Below are 23677 nucleotides of genomic sequence, written 5' to 3' on the forward strand. Positions count from 1 at the left end.
GTAGAAGCCTGCACCACTTCTCTTGGAAGTTGGTTCCAGATCCTAGCCACCCTGACCGTGAAGTAGCGCCTCCTGACGTCTAGTCTGAATCTACCCTCTGCCAGCTGGTGACTTATTTCTAGTCACTCCTGGCAGTGCTCGGGGGAAACAGGGAATCCCCCAATGCCTGCTGGTCCCCTCTGACTAGTTTGTCACTAGATCCCCCCTCAGCCTTCTCTTATGGAGGCTGAACAGGTTCAGGTCCCATAGCCTCTCCTTGTAGGGCCTGCCCTGCTGCCCCCTGATCATGCAAGTGGCCTCCTCTGGGCCCTCTCGATGTTGTCCACATCCCTTCTGAAGTGCGGCCCCCAGAACTGGACGCAGTACTCCAGCTGCGGCCTGACCAGTGCCACATGGGGGGGAGGATCACCTTCTTGGACCTGCTCGAGATGCATCTGTGGATGCATGACAAGGTATGGCTGGCCTTCCTCACTGCATCCCCACACTGCCGGTCCATGTTCATTTTGGCATCAATAGTGACTCCAAGATTCTTTTCTGCCTCTGTGCTGATGAGAAGGGAGTTCCCCAGCCTGTAAGTATGGTGCTGGTTCTTCCTTCTCAGGTGCAGCACCTTGTACTTGTCAGGTGTTGAAACCCATCCTGTTCTCATCTGTACATTCTTGTGCAAAGAAAGAAGGAAGCTTTTTGCAGTGGTCAATTTGAAGTTAGAACCCCCCCCCAAAAAAAAACAAAACAAAACTGTGTTTACAGCTGCTCGTACAGATGATTCAGCTGCCTGGATTAAAAATTCTTTTCTCCAAGGTCCTTTCCCTTCCTTTTGCTGCATCTGCCCCTTGCATATGCTGATAACACAATTTTTTCCATTTGAAGCAATCATCCATAAAAGAATCATTCTATCTGGCAGTTCCCAAGGGAAGGCACTACTTTCCCACCACCCCAAATGCCACTTGGCTGCAGGTAAAGAATGCAGCAGCTGATCAAAATGCCCATAAGAGCCTATCATAACTTGACTGGCCTGTTTTGGCCCTAAAATGTGGTCAAATGTGCTGTTTACCAGCTGTCAAATGTTGGAAAGCACTAAATGGGAGACATTTTGAGAGAAAGATAAGGAGACTGAAATGCATTGAACTAGGAACTGTTTTGTGGAAGGAAAAAATAGAAAGAGGAACTAAGATCTGTCAACTGCTGCTCAGAGAAACACCTCCCCCCCCCCCCCAAAATCCCCAACACGCATGCACAAAGAGAAAGGCTTATTTTGCCAGGCATCAATGCAGTCCCTATTCAGGGGAAAGGGTTGTCTCATTGACAGGCTGGAGACAAGTTCACCATTTCCCTCTTTGGTATGTCAGGTCTGATGCTGTAAACTTGCAATTCTAAGTGAAGTCAGGGACACAAAGACAGAAGGAACAAGGAAAAGGACTTAGTTCTATCCTTGTAACAGGATTTCAGTGTATGATGTTCTTGGGTTTTCTTTCTTTAGGTCATACCTAACAGTTAAGAACTAGCTGCATTGCAGGATATAAATCCACTGGTTTGTTCTTGTGAATGGGCAGCTGGGAGGACCTGCAGGGCAGCCCCCGTGCATACTCTGGGTGGCTCCAGTGAGAAGGGCTCAGCGGGGGGGGGGGGGGGGGTGCCCAGAGGTGGTGCTGGTGGTGGCCCTGCTGAAGCTGCTGCCTGCCCATGCCAGCTCCCCCCCTTCCCACATAGGGAGTTGGTGACCCAGCCCTTGATAACTCGTTAAAACTCCATATGTGGCTCCCAGGCCCAAACAATTGTCTACTCCTGGAACTCAGCAAGGAGAACTGGGTTCACTTTTGTCTAATGGAGATAAGAGTGATATCAGGCAAGTCGCACTGTATTTCTGTCCTTAGTTTGTACTTTTGGAAAATGAAGACAATAGGCCTCTGTCTCTATAAAGTGTCAAGAGATTTTTGGATAAATATATCACCGAATGGGAAAAGACAAGCATGACAACCACCAAGGGACTGACCGAGTGGAAAAACAATCCTTACTGTATCTTTCCCTTCAGACACTGTGCCTCGAAGTCCTGGAACCAATACTCAAAAGTCTCATTTTATTGTTTCAAGAATCCAAAAGCCTGTACAGAATGACAAGAACAACTCTCCTCCTGTGCCAGTTTGTGTCCCTGGGCGACTGAAAATGCCGCAACTGAAATTTTAAGATATAATTTACTTTGCCACCCCTACCAGGTGTTGACATGGCATCTTAACCCGCCCCCCCGATAGCTAATCTGGCCCATATGTATGAAGGACCTGCCCAGCCCCATTGCTGTCAGCCAATTCTTTCATAAGCATTAGGCATCACTTCAATCTCCTCTCCCGTTTAAAATACGAAGCTGTTGGCTAGGAGGATGCACTACTTTCTCCAAGATGAAACAGCTCCAGGTGGGTCAGAGTAGAAACTTTCCAGCTAGGAACTTAAAAGAGCTGTAAATGAAAGGACAAAGAGCACCGGGAAACACGTTTGAAGCAGGTCCCAAAGAGGAGTGGCTGCTGAAGCCAAATACATGTTTAATTTGCTTAAACTCCTCTAATTTTATCTTCCTTAATTATGCAATTGTCTGGGTTACATCACTCGCTTTGAGCCTCAGAATCGGTTCTTAACACATAGGAACAGTCACATTGGATCACACCCAAATGCCCATCTGGTCCACCAGCCTCTCTGGCAGTGACAAGTACCAGACACTGCAAAGGAAACAAGCAGCAGCCAGCAAAAGGAAGTCAGAGATAACTTGCCCATAGGGAATATGCTTCCTGACCCCAAGAAACTAGGGGCTGGTTTCTAACAACGACATGTAACGGCACGTCAGTGAAGAATATAAATACTTTAGGACCAAAAGCTAGGAGGTTGACCCATGGGCACTGTCTGGAAGAAAAGGTCCTATACAGATTAGAAGTTCTATATGGGAGTGGGGAAAGACCCCACAGCTGCCAGATGTGTTCATGGATCCACAGCTAGAAGCACAGGGAGGGAAGTTACTCAGTTTTCATGGAAACAAACCTGAAAGAAGAAACAATTAATACTTGTTTCAAAACCAGTTAAAATGCTTCCTATAGCCTTATAGGACAGGACTTTCAATAGGATTTTTAAAAGGATCTGCTAAACTCTCCCCGGGTCTTTCCTGATTCAGTACCTACTGGGATCCTGGGATAACTGAACGAGGGGTGGAAACGGAGTTCCTCCAGAAAGCAGTGCTGAAGGCACATGTCAAGGGCATATTAAACAGCAGATCTGTTCTGCCTTGGTGTTCAAGGAGACAGCTATTTAGGTATTTGGTTACCAATTTTTACACCAGTTAAAAGTTTCCACCATATCTGCCAGCCTTGTTCAGTATCCAAAACAACACTGGCACCCGCACAAGGCACCCACCATGAAATTGCCTTCGTTTCTTAGAGAGTCCACCTGCCCCCAGCATCTCATCTGGTGTACCAAATGCTACAACAGGAACATCAATCCCATGCTAAGGAAAAAAAAAAAAAAAACAAAACTATTCCTCCAGTCATAAGAAACTGCCTTTATACTAGAATTCCTCACCATCAAGTTAAATTTATAAGTACAAATTAATATAGAAAGTGTGTAATTATTTATTTTGTAATGACAAGTTAATCCAGAAATATTCTGTATCAAGAAATATGGATCATTGGGATAAGTCACTGTACTTTGAAAAAAAAGCCTCATAGGGAGGTAAAAAGTAAAACTCTACTTAGTAGGAGTGGCTGAACTAAAACAGCAAGGACCTACCCTGGGAGCTATCAGACAGCACATGTAAAAAGGGACCTTGTAATCTCAGATAGGAACCATTCAAATACTTACAAGTATCTGGGAACCAAGAGAGGAAAGCATCCCTAGTCAGTACAGCACTTAAGCATGCACTCGAGTGATCTCCTGAACTGGGCCTTTGGCATGAAAGATCCAGTCTCTGTTAATTCATGACTAGAAAAACTCTACAAGCTTGAGACCCTTGTCTCTCTTACAGTTTCCTGGTGATTTTTGGGAGGGAGTATTTGGGAGCTGGGGACAGGAAAGTCCAAATGCTAGTTCAAGGTTTGCAGTAATCAGAGTAATCCAAGCAGAGATCACAGTTATCATCATCATCATCTGCCAGGGCATCTTTTTGCACAGCTAGCACATACACAGCAAGCAGGGGAAAAGGGAGATGTTAAAGGAGCCTCCTGGCTTGGAAGTTACAGTGGGAGTGAGGGGGACAGTGAGGCCATCTGTAATAAACGTGTATTTGTTTTACTTGGCTCAGGACCTGTAATAATTGTTTGGTCACAAAAGTGACAAGCTATGACTGCAACACGATGAGTAGCTCAAGGCGGAAATCACTCCAACAGCCCACACAACTCTACAGGCAGCTCTGCAAAGATACATTCACCCCAAGTCTGCCAGCCAGCAAGCCCAGTCTCCAATGCTGCCCTGCCCCAGCCCACCCCAGAATTACCTATGTGAGCTATCCCATGCCAGGAGAGCAGTTTTCTCAGGTGCGACTAGGAAGCCACTGTGGTGATCATGGTATTTCCCCTGCCAGGCAAGCATAGGACTACGCTTGATCTGAGACCACAGATAAAGGCCAAGAAGCGATACCCTTAACTTCTCTGAAACCCCAGTGCCCCCAGGTCCAGCCTCCCAATTTCATTGCAAGCTAAGCCACAAGGGTCCCTCTGCTCACAGATACCGCCAACCGCCTCTGGCCCCAAGAACCAGTGGAAAATCCCTCCCACCATGTTTCCTGTCCCATGGACCCAAGGCACTGGCCTCTTCCCCACTCATGCAGCCCAAACTCCCTCAATGCTTCCCTCTCATCTTGTGTGAGGACAGTATCTCACATTAACGCTCTTCTGTCTAACATGCCTCCAGCCGCGCTCTCTTCAACAGCAACCACTCTCGTAGCGCAATGGTTATCAACCTTTTTTGTACCAGGACCCACTTGTAAACATCGATGGCTAGTCCTGGCCCACAGGCCACTGGCCTTGCTGATGCCCCTCACTCCCAAGCCACAGTCCCCTTCCCCCGCCCCAGCCCTACCAAAGAGGACCCCCAGCTGCCCCTGTCCCGCTTGGACTGGAGTGTGGTGGCTGCAGCAGCTCCAGCTCATGCAGATGGCAGCAGAGCGAGTCTAACCTTGGCCCAGGCTGGAAGAGGTGGCGAGGCCTGTGGCACCCTGCTTGCCCTGGGCTGGGGCTCTCGTACTGTGCCAGGTAGCCTGGTCATGGCCCACCTGCCCCCTGAGCAGTGTCTCCTGGGCACCCAATGCCTATGAGTATGGGCAGTGCCTCCAGTGCCATAGCCCCAGCCATGCAGCTTCCCATTGCCCCCAAAGGACCTTGCCCCCCCATCCTGATGCAACCTCAGCACCCAGCCACCTTCCCCCACTCGTCCCCACACACTCATCCCCTCCACATCCCAAGACAGACCCCAAGCCCTGGACTGTCAACCCCCACTCCCCATACACTTGCCTGCATCCAGCTGCTGGTGCTTCTTACACGACCCTGCCTGGCTGCATGCTGGCCACATGCGTGTGCCAGCCTGCAAGGAGAAACCCATGCTTTCCTGTATTTCTGGGACTTGCTCCCAACCCTTTCAAATATTCTTGAGACTCACTTTTGGGTTGTGACCCACAGGTTAAGAAACACTGCTCTAAGCCCCCTTACAAATACAAACACTCCCAAAAGGGAACCAAAGTGGCTAGAAATAAAGAGAGGGGAATTCTGAATAGGCAGATCTCCTCCTGGGCCTTCCTAGGTCCTCAGCACCTGGGTAGTGGAACCAGTTTGAGTCCAACAGGGGACTGGGCCTTCGAGCATCAGTGAAAGATGAGATGGTGCAGCGAAGGAAGCAGCCGAGCTTAATTTCCTCTCTAGCTGGCTGCTGCCCAACAGCTGTTCCCCATTTATTTACTTTAGTATTTCCTTGGTTACGCAAACAGCTGCACATGGCTTAACCCTGCTTCCACCACAAGCCATGTTTGCAAGGGCTTGCCCTTCCACTTGGCCGTGAATGCCAGTATGTGGGGATGCTGATGGAGGAAGGGACAGAGCGTAAGCCCTGTGGCTTGGATCTCCTGGGAGCAGCCCATTACATTAGCTCTGCCTGCGCCCTAGCACCCATCTATGACATTAAGCAAAACCATCCAAAACACTAACTGCCTCTGGCTCTCTTCATCCCCCACCCCCAAACTCACTCTATCCCACTCTGCATAGTGCCTGCAGTCATCTGGGTTACCCATAGCAGCAGCACTTCCCAAGTTGTGCCCTCTTTCAGATGGATATACCCACATGCTTTCCTCCTGAAGAACAATGGCTCTGAATAAAGGTGCCTTGGCTGGATGAAGGAATGAAATGTGGCGATCTCAACAGCAGCTGCTGCCCATCATGAGGTGTATCAAGCTAGAGAGATCTGAGCAACCATCCCTACAAAGCAGAAGTGGTTCCAAGCTGAACTGAAGGAAACCAGATGGTGAGAGCCTACTTAGTAATTTGGATTTCCCTACACATTGGAACCGCAAGGCAGACCTACATGCCATAAGCTTAGTAATGCATTTGGCTTTTGATGCCTAGTCTCCTGCAACTGTGGTTGGGGACCCTGATTCCAGGACACTGATCCAATCAACCATGGTCCCATGTGACCAATGCCATGCTATACTTTACACAAGCAATTCAGCCGAGTCTGGGACTGCTTAACTCTGCTCTGGGTCTTTGCACAAGTGGAGAAGCCAGTGAGTTTTCTGGCAAAATCACTACAGCTGCAGTGACCACGTTATGCATTTTCCTCTCTCATCTGCACACAGTCTGCTTCAGCAGCTCAGTTTGCATTTTGGCTTATAAAGCTCAGCCAGACCCCTTGGCTCATCTCCACTTAGGGAAAAAAACCCTCACTTTCCTGCTTGCCCAGTGCTAGGTGCTTCAGCAGATTTCCTACAACCCATTCTACCCTGGCTGCCATTTCTAGCCTACTCCCACCCTAACTTCTCTATTTTCCTTTTGGCTACCCAAGCACCCCATGCCATGAGATAACGACTAAGCCTGCTGCAGCAACTGCCCTCCAGAAATGGAACAAAATGGACATGTTAATCCATCATGACAGGAATCCAAGACTTTTTTTTCCAAGCCAGTGTTCTGGAGGGAACAATGCCCAAGTGTCAAGGTTTAATGCATACTATGGTAGCAACAAAAATTCACTGCATCACTACCATGGCCACAGTACTTACCTGTAACTAAATCAAATTCATTTCCACAGAGCTTTGTGCGTCAAGAGTATGAACTAATCAGTTCCCACTGCCCCCAAGTCTCCTCCCACCTCCTATATCTATGAGAGTGTGAGGCTTTTATTAGTGACATTATATTATAGAGAAAAGTGGACAAGGGGGAGCCAGTCTTGGCTCCCAACTTGGGTTGGTGAATGCAGTCCCCCTACTCCCTCCCAATACTTGTGTGTGGCTACTGCTTGCAAAATTTCAGAATACAACAAGCCAGTTTGATGGGGTTGGCAGTATCAGAGATGCTAAAGTAGTGTGCTGGGCCTAGCCACTTCTGAAACTCTAAAGGAACAGAAAAGAATAAACCACCTCAAACACCCTAATGCATGCCAAGCTTATGCTTTTGTTTCCATGATCCCTTCTCTCAGCAAATCAAGGCAGAAGAGAAATAAAATACACACACAACCAACCAGCCAAATTTCATATGCAAAACCCAATGCCATTCCAAATGTCTTTTTTTTTTTTTTTTTTTTAAATAGAATCAGGTAGAAATGAGAACAGGGTGGGGGAGGGGGGAACACAACACAACAGCTCTTGAATAGGGCCAGTTTCAGCAGCTGCTGTAGCTGTTCATCTGTGCAATTCACTTGCAATTAGCTTTCCCCCAATATGCCAAGAGTCACACATTTTTCTTTTGGAAGTAGAGCTAGTAAGAGATAAATCTTTGGCTCATTGGGCTGTACAGGAAAAGATAAAAGAGGCTGACAAATTTTGAGCAAGATCAGAACACCGAGAGTGTGCATAATGGGGGAAAACTGGGAAAGACGTGCAAGGTGGCAGCAGAGGTAAATCTCCTTGGACCTAAAACTTGAGCCAAGAGGGGATTTTGGAGAACAGCACAAGTACGGTATCAGTGGGTGCATCTACACATGCACTTTAATGCGCAGTAGTCTATTTTACTACATATTAAAGCATTATGTAAAAAACAGTATTATGCTAATGAACAGTAAAATAGGCTACTGTGCATTAAGCATGCACTGGTGCTACTGCACATTAGGGAAGTCTAAGGCACATTCATTTAGTACTTCACACTGCAAGTACTAAATTTAATGAGCATTAGGAAGAGTGCATGAATGCATGTGTAGATGCGCCCAGTGACAGAAGCACAGGAAATTACAGCAAATAGTCCTAATGGTAGAGGCAGATCTTGGCATGCTTAGGAAGATGAATGAAATGCAACTTTACCTTACAGGTAAAAACTGAACATTAAAAGCTTCCTGAGAAGATTTGTGGATTTCTCCTCACCCACAAGGAGCCAGACACTTAAGAGGACTTGTCCTGAGTCACCTGTTCCTGTGGAACAGGGGCAGGCAAAAATATAGCCCATGGGCCACATCTGGCCTGCCAAGCCATTCTATCTGGCCTGTGCAGCCTCTCCAAAAAGTAATTTCTGGTGCATGGCTGCTCCTCTGAAAGCCAGCAGGAGGTAGGCTTTCAGAGGTCATACACCATTGGACTGGGTGGACTCTGTGCCTCCACCTCCATGGGGCTCCTACCACTCCTCTGTGCCTCCAGTGGGGCTCCCAGATGTGCAATGATGTACAACTGGACAGCTGATGAATAGGAGCAGAGCCCCCACCTGGAAGAGGAGGGAGTGGGGTGGGCCTCCCTGTCACAGCACACAGCCTCTGCTGGTGATGGGCCCTCAAGGCACTCCTGGCCTGCTGCTGGCAAAGCCCCCTAGCAGTATGCGGCTCCGGCTGAATCCTAGGAGCTGAGCTGCATGTGCTGGCACATAGCTAGCCCAGCCTGCCTTGCTAGTGCAAGCTTTCAAGCCAGACCAGGCTGGCTCCATGCCAGCTCATGGAGCTCCTGGCACTACAGGGCAGGAGCTGCACACCTACAGGTTAAGTCCATGCCAGCATGTGGGCAGGAGCCACGTGCCATTGGGCCAGCTAGATGTTTGACTTTTAGTATACTATGTGGGGTTTTTCCCCTGGTTCCAGGATGACAAATAAAATGCCCCTCGCCCCCCCCCCACCAACAGGAGTACTTCGGGGGGGTGGGGAGGCATGGGCAGCAAAGTACGACAACGTCTGGTGGCAGGGGTCAGGAGTCAGGGGATGGGACTTCCCGTCCCAAGATGGTGATGGGCAGCTTGGGGGGGGGGAGGGGCGCATGGTGACACCTGTCAATGGGTGGGGCTGCCCTTGCGGCCCTCAACAGCACACCAAAAGTCATTAAGCAGCCTTGCAGCTGAAATAATTGGCCCTTGCTCAAAAGGCTAACACCCCCAAAACTGAAACCCCTTCCCAGGTATCATGAAAACCATCCAACAAACTTTAGTGAAACACTATTGGGAATCCTAGGAACATGATTGGAGACATCAGGTTGAATGTGAAAAAGTAATATGTATAATCCAACCCCCAAAAGTGTTTGCTCGAGTAAGAAACACCCCTGTCCTTCCCCTTTCAGCATTTCAAAAAATGGGTTCCAACATTTTCAAGTAGTTAAAAAAAAGTACGATGTATTTGTAAAAGCAAGTGAATGAAACAAAAAATATGCCAGTGGGAAATCACTATCCTGCTCTTAATTCAAGCTAAGAGTCGTAACTTAAGAGTCGTTTCTGTTATTCAGTCACACATCAAAAAACCTCCATTTAAGATACAGTAACAATTTTTTTGGAAAGAGACTGAATCACTAAACAGGTACTACAACCTTGCAATCTGAGTAAGCAACAATGTACTTTGGCTCTATACATCTCTAGCATCCACAATTGACCACTGAGGAACCCACGGCAGCACATACAGCTCAAGGAGCAGCAGGCCTTCCATCCACCCAGTGTAAATGTCCACCCTCAGCAGGATTACAGGTAATTTCTGTCTCAGTGCAGAGCCCCAAGGCAGTCTCCCTTTAAGGTGTGATTTGGTCTTCCTCAAAGTTCAGCAACTGACCTTGCTGAATTCCACAAATGCTCAGAGTGGAAAGCTGAAGCTTACATCCTTAAAGCATGACAGGTCTCAGTTTGAACATGGATGGAATTCCCCCAAGGGGATGGATATCACCTTCTACTTTTCTAAAACAAACATCTAGTCAGGGAACAGAAAGGGCACAGACAGAAGTTACATTTGTCGCAGGATCAGCCCCTTGAAAGTAGGGGTACACCAATAAAGATTTTATTGGCCAACACTGATAGCCGATTATTAACCAGCCATTCCAGCCAATACTGACCGGCAACTTGGAGAGTCTGTGGGGGGGAAGGGTGATGGACATGGGGCAGATTGAGGCCCCCACTGTGAGGGAGAGAGTGGGGCTGGGGCAGGGGTAGCCACTGCCTGGCCAGGGCAATGAATGTTACCCTGGGGCCAGGAGAGGGGACAGAGCTGTGGGCAACTTGTCTGGGGCATGTGGGGAAAGAGGGCAGCTCTTCACTGGTGTGCACCCCCCACCCAGAAGAGGTATGGGGGGGCATGTGCCCCCTCAAATTTGTGTGCAATATGTGGGTGGGCTGCCCACTGTGGGCTCAGGACCAGGGGCTGTGACAGTCTCTTCCTGGTGGGGGGGGTGGGGGCTGGGCACAGCTGCATGGGGTGGGTAGCTATGGCCCACTAAGCTCCCCTTAGCACCACCCCTGCTTGGGGCACCAGGACTCCCAAGGGAAAGGCAGAAGAGCAGAGAGTGCTCCAGCAAGGGTGGCACTAGGAGGGGCTTGGGGGCCTATGGCCATCCCAAAATTCCTCATAGCCCCCCTCCCAGCACTGCCACCACCACCACCCACCTGTGCAGCTGAGTCTGTCCCACTTCCACCTGCCCTGAGTGCAGCCCCCCTGCCAGGAAGAGGCCATCACAGCCCCTGGCTCCAAGCCCACAGTGGGCAGCTCAACTTTGCCCTGCACACATATCCCATGCCTCCTCCAGGGGTTCACAGAGGTTGGGAGCACAGGTACATGGCATTTACCAGTGACATTAAATCGGTAAAAAAAGTTGGTTGCCTATAATGTCAATTTTCCTGTTACTGGTGCCGACTCAATATGTGACCGGTATATTGATGCACCTCTACTTGAAAGTGCTTTGCAACCATGCCCATACAGAAGAGCATGGCTGCAAGAGTATTTTAAAAATGCCTGATCCCATGCTATGAACCTTCATTACATTCCAAAGTGGATCACCTTCACTAATGTCTGTCAGCACATGCCGGGAGCAGGGTTGGCCGGATGCTGCCCAGCCCTGCCCCTGGTGCCGTCTTCAGAATGGGAGGGGAAGAAGGGAGGAGAGAGAATTCTGTCTGGGATTTGCCCAGCTTGCATTGGAGGGTGGGGCGAGTGGATTGGAGCCTTCCCACCTCATGTAATGAGGGTTCAGATTGTCACACAGTTGGGCACTTTTAAAACATTGTACAGCTGTGCAGTTCTGTCAGGGCATAGCTACAGAGCGTTTAAGAGGCTGATCACACAACAGCTGTAACTTCTGTCTGCACCCTGCTTCCCTGACTAGTGCAAGCTGGGTAAACCCCAGACCAAGATCCCTCCCCTCCCTTCCCCACTTCCCAGCTCCAATGCTATCTTCAGAATGGGAAGAGCAGGGAGGGCAGCTGCAGACATACAGCTGCTCCAAACTGGAGCTTGATCCCCCAACAGCAAACATTTGGCTCGGGGGGGAACGCTGCAACTCATGGCGCTTCTTGTGAAGTGCCACAAGTTACAGTGGGGAGCTGCACATCCATCAGCATCCAGAAACCTCAAGAGTTTAGAGATGACAATATTCAAACAAGCAACAACTGCAGCAGGGTATTGGTCTAAAATTAAAAAGTTCCTCTTAGTCCCCAAGATTGCTGCCTCTCAACCACTTTCATGTGCAGAATATAACTGATGTACAACCAATTCCAGTACTACACCAGCCAGTAGTCATTTAGGTTTGTTTTTTTTCCTTTTTCAAATGTAATGTCTAAATATGCATAAGCACCCTCAATTCAAAGCATTTTTTTTCTATAAAATGCCAAAGAAATATGACCCTTAATATAGCATACAAGTTATGTTCCATAAAGCACACCTCCTAATACTAAGCGTATAATGTTAGTGAGATTCATACCTGAAGGTCAAAGAACTTGCTGTACCGTCGATAAATGACTTCTGTGGAACCATTGGACCAGGTGACCCTGATTATATACACCTGTGGAGAAAAAAAAAAAAAAAAAGAGAAGGTCAGAGGAAAATGACATCAATAGAGCAAACTTGCTTCTTTCCCCATGATTCTGGGGGTTAGGGCATATTCCAGAACAGCTACAGAAGGCCCTAATTCAGGAGAGCACAGGGACATGTTTTGTCCCACCAAAGCTACCACCACTGCCAGATACGTCAAGTGTTAGCAGTTACATCTTGGGCACCCGCATGCAGGTCCAGCACAAACTGCGGTCTGCATAGAGCTAAAATTGTGGTCTGCAGTAGCCTGAAAGCACACTAGCTAATACAGCACAGGATTAAGGGCTGTAACACCTGTGGAATATCTACTATTCTATCAAGTGCAGAGCTCACTCTAATGATTCCAGAAATACCTTGAGATTCTGTTTACTTACAAAGTGTTTCAGGTCCCATTACCTTTCTGCTCTCTAAAGCAGTCCATAATTAATTCCCATAACTGTAGGTTATGCATAGAGCTTGTGCATAAACCACAGGCCTCAATGAGCAGTGAAAACCAAAACAAGCAATTTATGATCATTTGTGATAGAGGATGGTAAGGTAATCATAGAGTTGGGCAATGATTTGATATTTAATACTTTTTATCTCCATTCACACAAAATCAGATAACTCTTGACAACGTAAGCCCTCAGGGTTGCAAAGTTCAGGCTGTGCTGATTGCTACTAAAGAGAAGGCACTTCTTTCCATCACTCTGCTTCAAAAGGAGCTCCATTTTTCTGCTGCAAGATATTCAAAAGCACCTTCCCCACAACAAGAGCCAAGCTTTTGGAAGACCAGATGAATGGGAACACTAGCAACTTCAAAATAATGCTCTAGCAAGGACATGTTATAGGTTTAGATTTTCTCTGATAGAGACAAATTCATTTGTCTGAAGTAAACCAGACCAGAAATCAACCTCAAGACCACAACTTGAAGCTAAAACCAGGAGACAGAGGAAAAGAGGAACATTTAATTGTTTGAGCCATTATCTGTACTCTGATGTTTAGATACTATGGCATTCAATCCTGGAATAAAACTAATTTGCCATTATGACAGATTATTGCATGAGTAGCCAAAGCCAACAGATCAAAAAAGCTAAATGAAGAAGCTTGTTCCCGGTCTTCAGGAGAGGAAATCCATTCAGTAGCATCAATACAGCACAGTTTTATGACCATTTGTTTTGGTCAAATCCTCAAATTTAACATTCTTTTCCTTCCTTTCTGGGTCGTGATGAACTTACTTGAGTGTCCTCTGCCCCACTGTTCTTGAAGAAATGAGAACTCAGCTCAGTCTTACTGGTCCCATTCTACCAATAACAATCCTCCCTTAATTCAGGCAAGACCTGAACTTCCGGACAAGGGGGACACTAGTTTTCCTTTTATAGACACTGTGAAGGTTGAATGGCCCTCTACAACACATACAAAAGCCTTGAGGGAAGCAGACTTGTCACAGAGACTGTAATTGTTTGCCAGGTCCTTAGAATCATAGAAACTTAAGGTCAAAAGAGACCTCAGGAGATCATGTAGTCCAACTCCCTGATCAAAGCAGAACCATCCCCAACTACATCATTCCAGCCAGGGCTGTCGAGCCAGGCCTTAAGAACCTCCAAGGAGGAGACTCTACCACCCATTCCCGTGCTTCACCACCCTCCTAGTGAGAATGTTTTTCCCAATATCCAACCTAAACTTCCCTTGCGAACCAAGACAACTTCACTAGGGTGAGGACAAGCAAGCCATCCCCCTACACAATTCCAGCAGCGTGCAGCAATAAGCACCCTTCCTCCCCACCCAGGCAAGATTAAGCAAATTCAGACAAAGAACCCACCAACCTGAGCTCAGGGACAGAGTTTATTTCTAGCCAATAAAGCGTTAACACCAGAGTGCATCCAAGCTGTCGTTAGCTTCCCATCAGGGTCTGTAGGGCAGCCAGTATGACATCATGTAGGTTGGAAGCTCTGCTGATATCCCAGCTCCGTTACCATTCTATAGCATTTCACAGCATTATATCACTGCTGGCTGCCTGCCTGGAGAAAGCCTTCCACTGGGGTAGGAGGAAAAGCCAATTTTTCTTCCATTGTTTATTCATATCCTGCCTTTATTTTGGAATCAACAGTTTACTGCGCTGGGATTTTAGTCAGGATGTAGAAAGAGGTTTACTAGAGCTCACATAAATTTAAAACTCAGAGGGATAAGCAGCCAAGAGGTTTGAGGGTGAGGGCACCATGTGCTTTACAATTAAGAGGGTAGGAGCATTTCTTCCTATTTGCTTTAATCTAGTTCAGGTAGGTGCCAATCTTTCCTGGAACACCTGAAGAATGGATGGTTACGCATTCAGTTTAACAGCAGGGTAGTTTTATATGGAGTCCCCTCCTTCCTCTCCAGACTGTGCAAAAATAGAAAGGGGCAGGGAACAAAAACGTGCAGAAATGGGAGACTCTAAATATGTACGGAAAATGCTGCCTCATTAAAGTATCTTCTGGAAACCCAACTCTTTCCCTTATGAATATTTTCCACCCTTCCCACCAATGATGCCTATGCATGCTCTCAACTAAAAACAGTATGTAGCTCCTTTCAGGGCCTACCCAATAACCCCTGGTATCAGGGCCAACCATCTAAACCAACCTTTGAACATCTGGTGCTTAGCTTTCATGTGGCAGTTTCCCCTGCCTGCCTCAGATCATCTGGCTAGAAGAGCCTGTAGATGTGAGGTGGCTGGTGCTGGACAGGGGGCACATATTCTGGGTTCATTCACAGCATCTGCTTATACATTGAAAAACCATGTCATCCCCACGTGACATCACTCTCAGAACTGCCTCCAACAGAAACAAGTGCTTGAAAAGAACATCGGAGTGGGAGGTGGACAATGTAATTCAGTGGACAACTGCCCTTCCTTGCCTCAGTTTCTAGGTGTAGGGATATGGAATAAGTTACTCAGTAGGCCTTCTCCAGTGCTCATCTTTATTTCCAAAGCGTCATAGAGGATAACCACTCTTTTCCCAACCAAAATGGGGGTTCCCTGTGGAGAGATCCTACAGCAGTTGCAACTAGCTCTCCCCTTCTTCTGCACACTCATGCCGACTGTTCCATCCCCAAATGATGAACACAGCTGGGCAAGCAGCAGAGAGGAGGGGAAGATAACAGAACTCAACTCCAATGCATTTGTTTCCTAGTGGGGTGGGAGGACTGGAGCAGATGGCAGGAAAGCAGAGGTTGCAGGAGGGGCTGCAACACCATCATGTAGCATAGACCTATGGCCAAGACTAACAGTTAAAGCTATCTAAATATTTACAGGCTTTCCTGGGCCAACCACAGGGTCTGCACAGCAGAGAGAAAGTCGCTGACTCTGTGAAATCTGGGAACTGACAGTTCTTTTTTCAGAAAGGATTTCTTATCCTCCTCAACTCCCAGCCCATTAGCACTGGATTATAGACTCCATCAAATGCATCTTTCCCATTTAGCCTGCTGAACAAAGCTGTGTTAAAATGTCAGTTAAGTCTGATGTTCAAAAACAAATAGCCAACTGAGTCTTGGCACAAGCAAGCACAAATTAGAGAACTGGGCCCTCTTATGCTACAGTTTAATTTGATCCAGAGACCAAGAGAGAAAGCAAAGAAACTTTGAGGCCATGCTCCAGAAAACACTGAACTGCTGGTCATGACAACTGGCCTGCCCATACAAGGTAGAGGTAACAATTTCTGAGGCTTCTTAATTGCTTAGGTGCTAAACCCCTCATTACGAAAAATGACTTTGGCTTCCAAATGCCCACATTGCATTTGAAAATGAGGTCTTACAGACAGATGTTTAAAAGGCATGTGAAAATGCAAGCAAGTGCCTGGTGATATTTTCAGCAATGCCTAAATACTCTTTAAAATCTGGCACTTTGCCTCCTAAGTTGCTCTTCCATAGACTGCAAGCTTCTTATCTTTTATTTTGCCTGCCCAGCCACATATCTATTCAAGGCATAAATGAAGATGCCATCCAAGGCATAAATGAAGATGCACTCTTTCAACTTAAGACAGTGTAGCCCAAGATCCAGAGCAGAAGCTAAACTAGCCTGAACTGTCTTTTCAGAGAGAGTAACAACTCCAGAAGAGAGGAACTAGCTCTTCCCTTAAGATGCATTTTAAATTACATCGGAACGTGAAGAGCTCAGACAATCCCAACAGCAAAAGTACGGTCCACTTGCATCTTTGCATAATGCAGGAGCATAGTATGTTAAATCTACTAAGTAGGGTAGCTGGTATGAACCTTTCAGAAACAAGCTCAGGGAAGCCTCCAGTAAGCTATTCCGTCATAAAGTGTCATTCCTTTGTATAGGGAAAGCTCACTAATCCTCCACGGAAAGTGAAATGAATGAAATAGTTCAGATATTCTGATCACTTTGATAATCACAGCAGTGAGTTGGCTTCCTTCTACCTCTTACTGAGCACTGGGCTTGGGGCGATAGGTTGCATATCAATTACTGGAAAATCACAGGTTAGACATTGACAAGAAGCACAGTTGGGTCAACAGAAGCCTCTGAACCTGTATTTCCACTACTGGTGCATTTTTATTACAAGCTGGCCCCTGACAGATCAAAGTAGCAAAGGATGGAAAAAGACCTATGAGGTCATCTCATCCATCCTGCTGGACGATGCAAGACTGTTCCCTACAGAGACTCTCACATGATCTCATGTGCATCACAGTCCCCTCTGCCCCTCAGCGTTCCTCGCAAAGGCAGCTTACAGCGAGAACGTGCCAGCGCGAGGCAGGACTGAAAAGTCCTCATAAGGGACCTGTCAAAAATGACAAGTTGCTAGAGAGATGCAAAGGGCACTCAGCCAACCATAACAGAGTTGTCAACGAAAGCTGCCAATCAGCTATCATGTTAGAAATGGCTCTGGCAACCAGAGGGAAACATGCCGGCAAGTTACAGCGAAGAAAACGCTTTCCTCCGTGACGCAAGGGAGCAGAGCTCCATCCTTCCAGCGGGAGCACGCAGCAAGGACCAGGCAAACAGCAACTGGGAATGGCACTCAGCAGCAGTAGCATCCCTTGGTAACCAAGAAGTTCAACATGTGGGAGCCGACAGAAGAGAAAGACAGGCTGAAGCATGGGATCCCACGGGAAAGCTAGACACAAACAGCACCCAAGTCTGGCTTAGGACATGGTCCGAACTCTAGTGCAAGCTGGCACTCTGTGGAACAGCCAGCCATAGCTTTTTCTCTTCATGCAAATGAAATACCCAGCACACCCACTGAGATCACTCGCAGCAGTTATGACTGTTTTGATACAAAGACGAAGGACCCTTGCACATGCCTGATAATGAATACAACCCTGACCTCCTAAAATGAATGGAAGCACTTTACAAATACTCCAGTCCCACTTCTTACCCAAGAGATGCGCGTTTCCCCATCTGCTTTCAGGAGGGGCATCGGAACCACATGGAAGAGCGTTGGCAGCAGGCAGGCGCGCTGCTTCTGCTGCAGCTCCTCCAGGTCAGCTCCTAGAAACGGGCATGCTGGGCAGCTCAACTGGTGGCAGCCACGTCTATTGCCAAGTTGCCATCACCGCAGGGTGAAACCACCCTACACACCTTAGGTTTTCACGAAGCACAGCGGAGCCCAACTGGCAAGGGCTGCAACAGAAGCACAGTACTGCAGGTAGGTGCACTTTCCTGTTCCAGCCACATCTCCGTTCAGCTCTGACATCTCCTGACAACAGAGACACGTGGGCAGGACAGTCCCACCTGCCCTACACGTTTCCGCGCTCAGATGGCACCATGCAGGATCCGAGTGGGAAGGCCTGAAGCAGGAGCACAGGCTCTTGCAACAACCACAAACAGCTCCAGCTCTGCAGGAGGCACACAGCACAGCTCCACCTGGCTACAGCACCCCCTTGGCCTGCCTGCACCCTTCTCCTAGGCCTCACACACCCCACCTCTCCCCACATACTGCATGTGAAGCCAATCACCTTGTCCTGGTGAACGGGGCATCCCAGGCTCTGCCCCTTCTGGCCTCTGAGCACTATATTAACAACAGAATGATAGCGTTTACATTACAACATTCATACTATATTTATCTTCATTTTTTAAACGGGCTGTCACTAAATTCTGAAAAGTTTTGGAGGGGCGCCTCGAGTCGCAGAGGGTTGAGAAGCACTGTCCTATGCATTATAGTGCTGCTGAACCTTCCCTGACATGAGAGACAATGCAAGTCCACAGACATTTACCAGTTACCAATGCCAAGTCAGACATAACAACCTCCAGCAGAGACAGAACTGTCTGCAGAGAGTTATTTCAAGTGGGTTTAAGCCTGTGTGGTCCCAGGTCCAGAGAAATTATGTACAATAAACCTTTCTGTGGAAAATGCCACATATTTAAGGCATCTTTCACCAGCAAAGGGAAAAGTACCGGCCTTTCTATTCCACTCCTCATCCCTCCAAGCCAAACACAAGGGGAACAGTGGATTATGCTGGGTTTCGAGAGAATTGGTGAGACGTTCAAAGGGGATGTGAAACCAAACCAGCTGAGAGAATGATCCAGGAGTGTTTAATATAGAAAAAAGGAGTGGGAAATTTTAAAAGGAAAAGGAAAAGAAAGGAGGGAGGCAACTGGAAACAAAGAAAGTTCTTGGCTGAGCGCTGCTTGCTTTTGGCCCATATCCACCAGTTTCCACAGCAGGAGTGCAGGGCTGTGGAGGGGAGCACGGAGCTCTAACTCTTGTGCTGCAGGGCAGTTTTGAAGCTCGTTGGGTCCTGGTCTGGGACAAGCAGTAGGTCAGAAGAGGGCAGGCTATCTGACAATCCGGTCTCTGGCATGGCTTACTGGCTTTGCTGTTCCCTTGCTCCCATGCTGCCTGCCTCATGAGCCAGGAAAAACGAGAAGAGCAGACGCTCTGGTTCAGGCAGCAGGGAGAGCAGCAGGGGAAACCCTCATTCCAGGAACATCTGCAGGGCACCTGGATCATCAGCATTAGTATTTTAGCTTAGAAAGAGATAAAGATAAGTGACTGGCAGATTCAACGCTGGACAGTCAGCAGGCTAGGAGACAAAGGGGAACATTGAACATAAGGGAGAAAGAGGACCTGGGAGAAAAATGAAGCTAAAATGCTCACGTGCAACAGCATTTGCGGGACTGTGCACTATGCCAGGGGCCAGCTCCCCCCGGTACATGTGCCAGAGCGTGGCATGTGAAGACATTTTGCTTGGCACGTCAGCCCTTTTCAGAAAGGGTGTTTCAGACTTCAGGTTTTACTGAAGTAAAACTACTGTGGTGGGCGGCAGGGGCTGGTGGCAGGCAGCCAGGAGGCTGAAAACAGCTGCACTGGGGTCCGCGGAGCTCTGGCCTGGCTCATGGCCAGCGGCGGGTGTACATGTACCTTGGGGCAGTGGGAAAGGGGCCAGGGCTGCACTGCCATAAGAAGGATCAGGCTCCTCACAGCTCCCCTGCCATCTACCTAGAGGCATGTGTACACCTGCCACTGGCAATGAGGTGGTCAGGGCTCTGCAGACCCTGGAGCAGCCACTTGCAGCCTCCTGGCTGTGTGAACGAAGTGACATCCCACTGCACGTAACAAAAGGAAAAAAAAAAGAACAGCAAAGGAAGAAAACAGATTTCCATCCATGTTTCTCTTTGTGTTTGTAGTATATATTACCACATTTTATTGTCTACCAGATGGTTAGTTTTGGTATTTTGCAGGGTGTCCAGCCAAGTACCACTCCTCCCATTTTGTTTGCCTGGCACTCCAACATCCTATAAGTAGACACTGTGGCTCTTTGGGCGCTCTGCCCAACAATGTTGCCGACCCCTGCACTATGCCTTTAACAGCTGTGATTCATCCCTGTCCCATCACTTGGTTAAATCTCCACAGACCAGATCTCCATTCTGCTGCTTTATAATTGGGACATGGCATGGTCTGTGCAAACACTCAAGGAGTAGCTGTAGAAGCTGCATTACTCTGAACCTTAAGACCTCACTTCTACCAAAACCTAGTTATACCACTCTAGGCTTTCTTTACTCATTAGGCCAGAGGTGGGCAATTATTTCAGCTGGAGGGCCATTCAATGACTTTTGGTGAGCTGTCGAGAATCTCAACCACCCTTTGACTGGTATCCCACCCCTGATCAGCATCTTGGGCCCCACCCCCAATCTTTGACCTTTGCTACTAGAAGTCATACCTCCCACACCTACCCACCCAGAACTACTCCTTTGGGGGGGGGGGCGGGGGGGGGAAATCTTGGAACCAGAAAAAAAAAAACCAAATCGTATACTAAAAATCAAACATCTACTCTAACATTTAGAAATTTTAATTTCAAAAAATATATTTGCCCTGATGTATGTGTTTGTATAGTCTATAAAGAGGTGACTGCATAATAGCTCAAAATAAAGTCTTACTCATATATCGGAGGTGGAGAAGGAGTGTGTGTGTGGCATCCACCACCATACGTCGCTCCCCCCATTGCACACAGCCTTTACCACTGGCAGCAGGAACAGTAGCAGTAAGTGGCGAGCCCTTGGGGCGCTCCTGGTCCACTGCAGAAAGAGACCCCAAGCAGCACACAGCTCTGGCCGAATCCCAGGAGCCGTACATGGTGGCACAGAGCCGGCCCAGCCTGCTATCGTGCCTTCAAACCTAACTAGGCTGGCACCGTGCCAGCACATGGGGCTTCCAGCAGTACAGGTGGGAGCCGTGTGCAATTGGGCTGGGCTGGCTCCATGCCTCCACATGGTGCTTCCAGTACTCTCATGGGGAGTTAGATGTGGAGGTATGGAACCTGCATGGCCCAATGGTGCGTGGCCCAGGAGCTATGGCATGGAGCCAGCCCAGTCTACCTCAAAGGCATGCACCAGTGGGGTGGGCTGAGCTGGGTCAGCTCCACGAGCCTCCTGAGATTCAGCTGGAGATGCATGCTGCTGGGGGACTCTGGCTGCAGTGGGGCCAAGAGCACCCCAAGGACCTGCCACCTGTTGCTGCTGCCACCCATGGTAGGGGCTGTGTATTGTGGCAGGGGGGACCCCCCTCACCACTACCACCTCCCACACACTTGCACACACAGGCAGGAGCTCCTCTCCCTACTCACCAGCTGTCCAGTTGCAAGCCACTGAACTCAGTGCCTCCATATTGTTATTGTCTACCATCTGGGAGCTCCATATGGAGGCGTGGGAGCCCCCGGAGGTGGAGGTGGGGGTACGGAGCCCACCCAGTCCAATGGTGTATGACCTCTGAAAGCTCACCTGCCACCAGCTTTCAGAGGAGCAGCTGCAGGCTGGTAATAACTGGTTTTTGTAGGGGCCCCGTGGGCCGGATAAAACAGCCTGGTGGGCCAGATCCCGTCTGCAGGCCATATTTTTCCTGTCCCTGCATTAAGCAAGGATTTCTCAGTCATAAGATATAAGCACTGGTTTGCTTGTTGCGAGTCACCAGGGTAGTCAAACACCCATACGTACATGTTTCATACTTTCCACTGCTACATAGAAGAGCTGGAAAAAAGACAGACTGTGAAGGCCTCTATCACTTCAAAGATCTAATGAACTGTGTCTGCATCCCTTTAAAATAAAGTTTGTTATTATAATTCAGCCTGGAAAAAAAAAAAAAAAAAAAAAATCACCAATTCATTCTGCTCTTGGGATCTACTGGCAAAGCTCTCCCACCGACTTCAATATGCTCTGCCCACCCACACTCAGGCAGAACTTCTCCCATCATCATTTCATTGTGCTAGATATTTTATACACTCAACAGCCTTCAACAACACAAGGAAGCAAAGTAAACTTGGTTTTTGCATTTCAGTGGGGTTATATCCAATAATCCAAAAGTATTCTATAATGCCTTTTATCAGGACTGCCAGAGTAAGCCCTGGAGTGGGAAACTTTCCCTAACATGAAGACTCTAACTCATCTTTTCCAGGTTTATGCATTTCTGATTCTGTTAGTCTATAAGGTGCACCTCTACCCTTCCTCTTTTCCAGTTCAGTTTCATGCCCAGAAGTTCATTCTTAATCTCCAATAAACTTCCAAGTTTTCTGTGTGGCCCCTGGATCAATTTCTTACTGTTAGGTCATTTTTCAACCATGCATTGCCCCAGACTAAACACATCCAGCTCTTGAAGTCTTTCCTCCTAGGACATTCCAGCCATACCATAAGCATGGTCATTCTCTAGAAAGATTCTAAGACCTCCAATGCCCCTTTTAAGCTAAACAGCCAATCAGGTTCACAGAAGTTAAAAATAATCCAACTAGACATGGTAATTACAGGTCAGGTTGCCTCTGAAAGCAATCCAATTGACCAGGCTTGGAGCAGGACGCTCATTTAAAAGTCTACGAGGCATAAATTCTCCAGAGTGTAGTTTGTGGCTCTGCAGGAGGCATCTTCTGTTCAACTCATTTGAGCAGCTAAGACACTAATGCAGATCTTCAGATCCATAGCTGCCTGGCTAGAGGAAGTCAAACTTTTTCTTTAAGTTCTTTATACCTGGGTCCAGGAAAGAAAGAGGATATTTATTTGGCCAACTAAGCCATGAGTAGCTGGTTCAAAGCATGTACCAAAAGTGGTGTAAAATTTACAAAAACAGATAACCAACTTAGTTTGTCACAGCACAAACTTACCTTAAAAACCATTTTTAGTTAAATATGGGGAAAATATACTACAGATTCTGAACATCTACAGACAACAATTTGACATGCAATGCACAAGCATGCACAACTGCTTTTGCAAGCAGAGGTGCAACTGCATGTGCAATCTGTGTAGGTATCCAGGTTGTAGCTGTATTGGTCTATAGGAAAAAGCAATCAGGACTTGTGGCAGAGGTGATATCTTTTATTAGACCAAGTAGATTTTTGCAAAAAAAGTTCCACTTGCGTGTGGGCACCGATCCAGTCTGTGGCTGCAGTGAGGGCAACTGCACTTGTAAATTAGATACATCCATGCACACACAGCAACTGTCCACTGAGTAATTTGTAAAATACAGACCCTACTTTCAAGGGATTTGAAAGTATTTCTGTAGGAGGCACATGGTTTTGTTCCATGTACTGCAACAGCAGCTTGCTAGTTAAACACTATAACCCAACAGTGCTTCTGTTGCTATTGAAGAGGACAGAATTGTGCAAATGTAGGTGGGATAAACTTACCCATCAACATAAAAAAAACCTCTCAGCTGCAACTGCTTGAGTGAAAATTTCTATATTTCTATTCAGCAAACCTCAAGGGAAGGGCTAGATCTAGTACGGAAAAGTTAACTTTTCAGGCTTCTAGGAGAATATTAAAAAGAATATGATTATAAAAAGATACTAACCAATTACCTTTAAA

At 47.6% G+C, this 23677-nt stretch overlaps 1 protein-coding gene across 4 annotated transcripts in view; it reads right to left on the reverse strand.

The window, feature by feature from the left end:
• The window catches only part of SH3PXD2B (SH3 and PX domains 2B), a 123818-nt gene that overhangs the window by 90469 nt on the left and 9672 nt on the right, over positions 1-23677 (reverse strand). For all 4 annotated transcript variants that reach the window (XM_090064557.1, XM_090064555.1, XM_090064553.1 and 1 more), the window contains exon 2: positions 12311-12391. In XM_090064557.1, coding sequence (XP_089920683.1) covers positions 12311-12391 — 81 coding nt within the window. The remainder of the gene's footprint in view (positions 1-12310; positions 12392-23677) is intronic.

This window comes from Crocodylus siamensis, chromosome 10 (assembly GCF_052110815.1).
Source record: "Crocodylus siamensis isolate JL-2025a chromosome 10, ASM5211081v1, whole genome shotgun sequence".
NCBI classification, from domain to species: domain Eukaryota; kingdom Metazoa; phylum Chordata; order Crocodylia; family Crocodylidae; genus Crocodylus; species Crocodylus siamensis.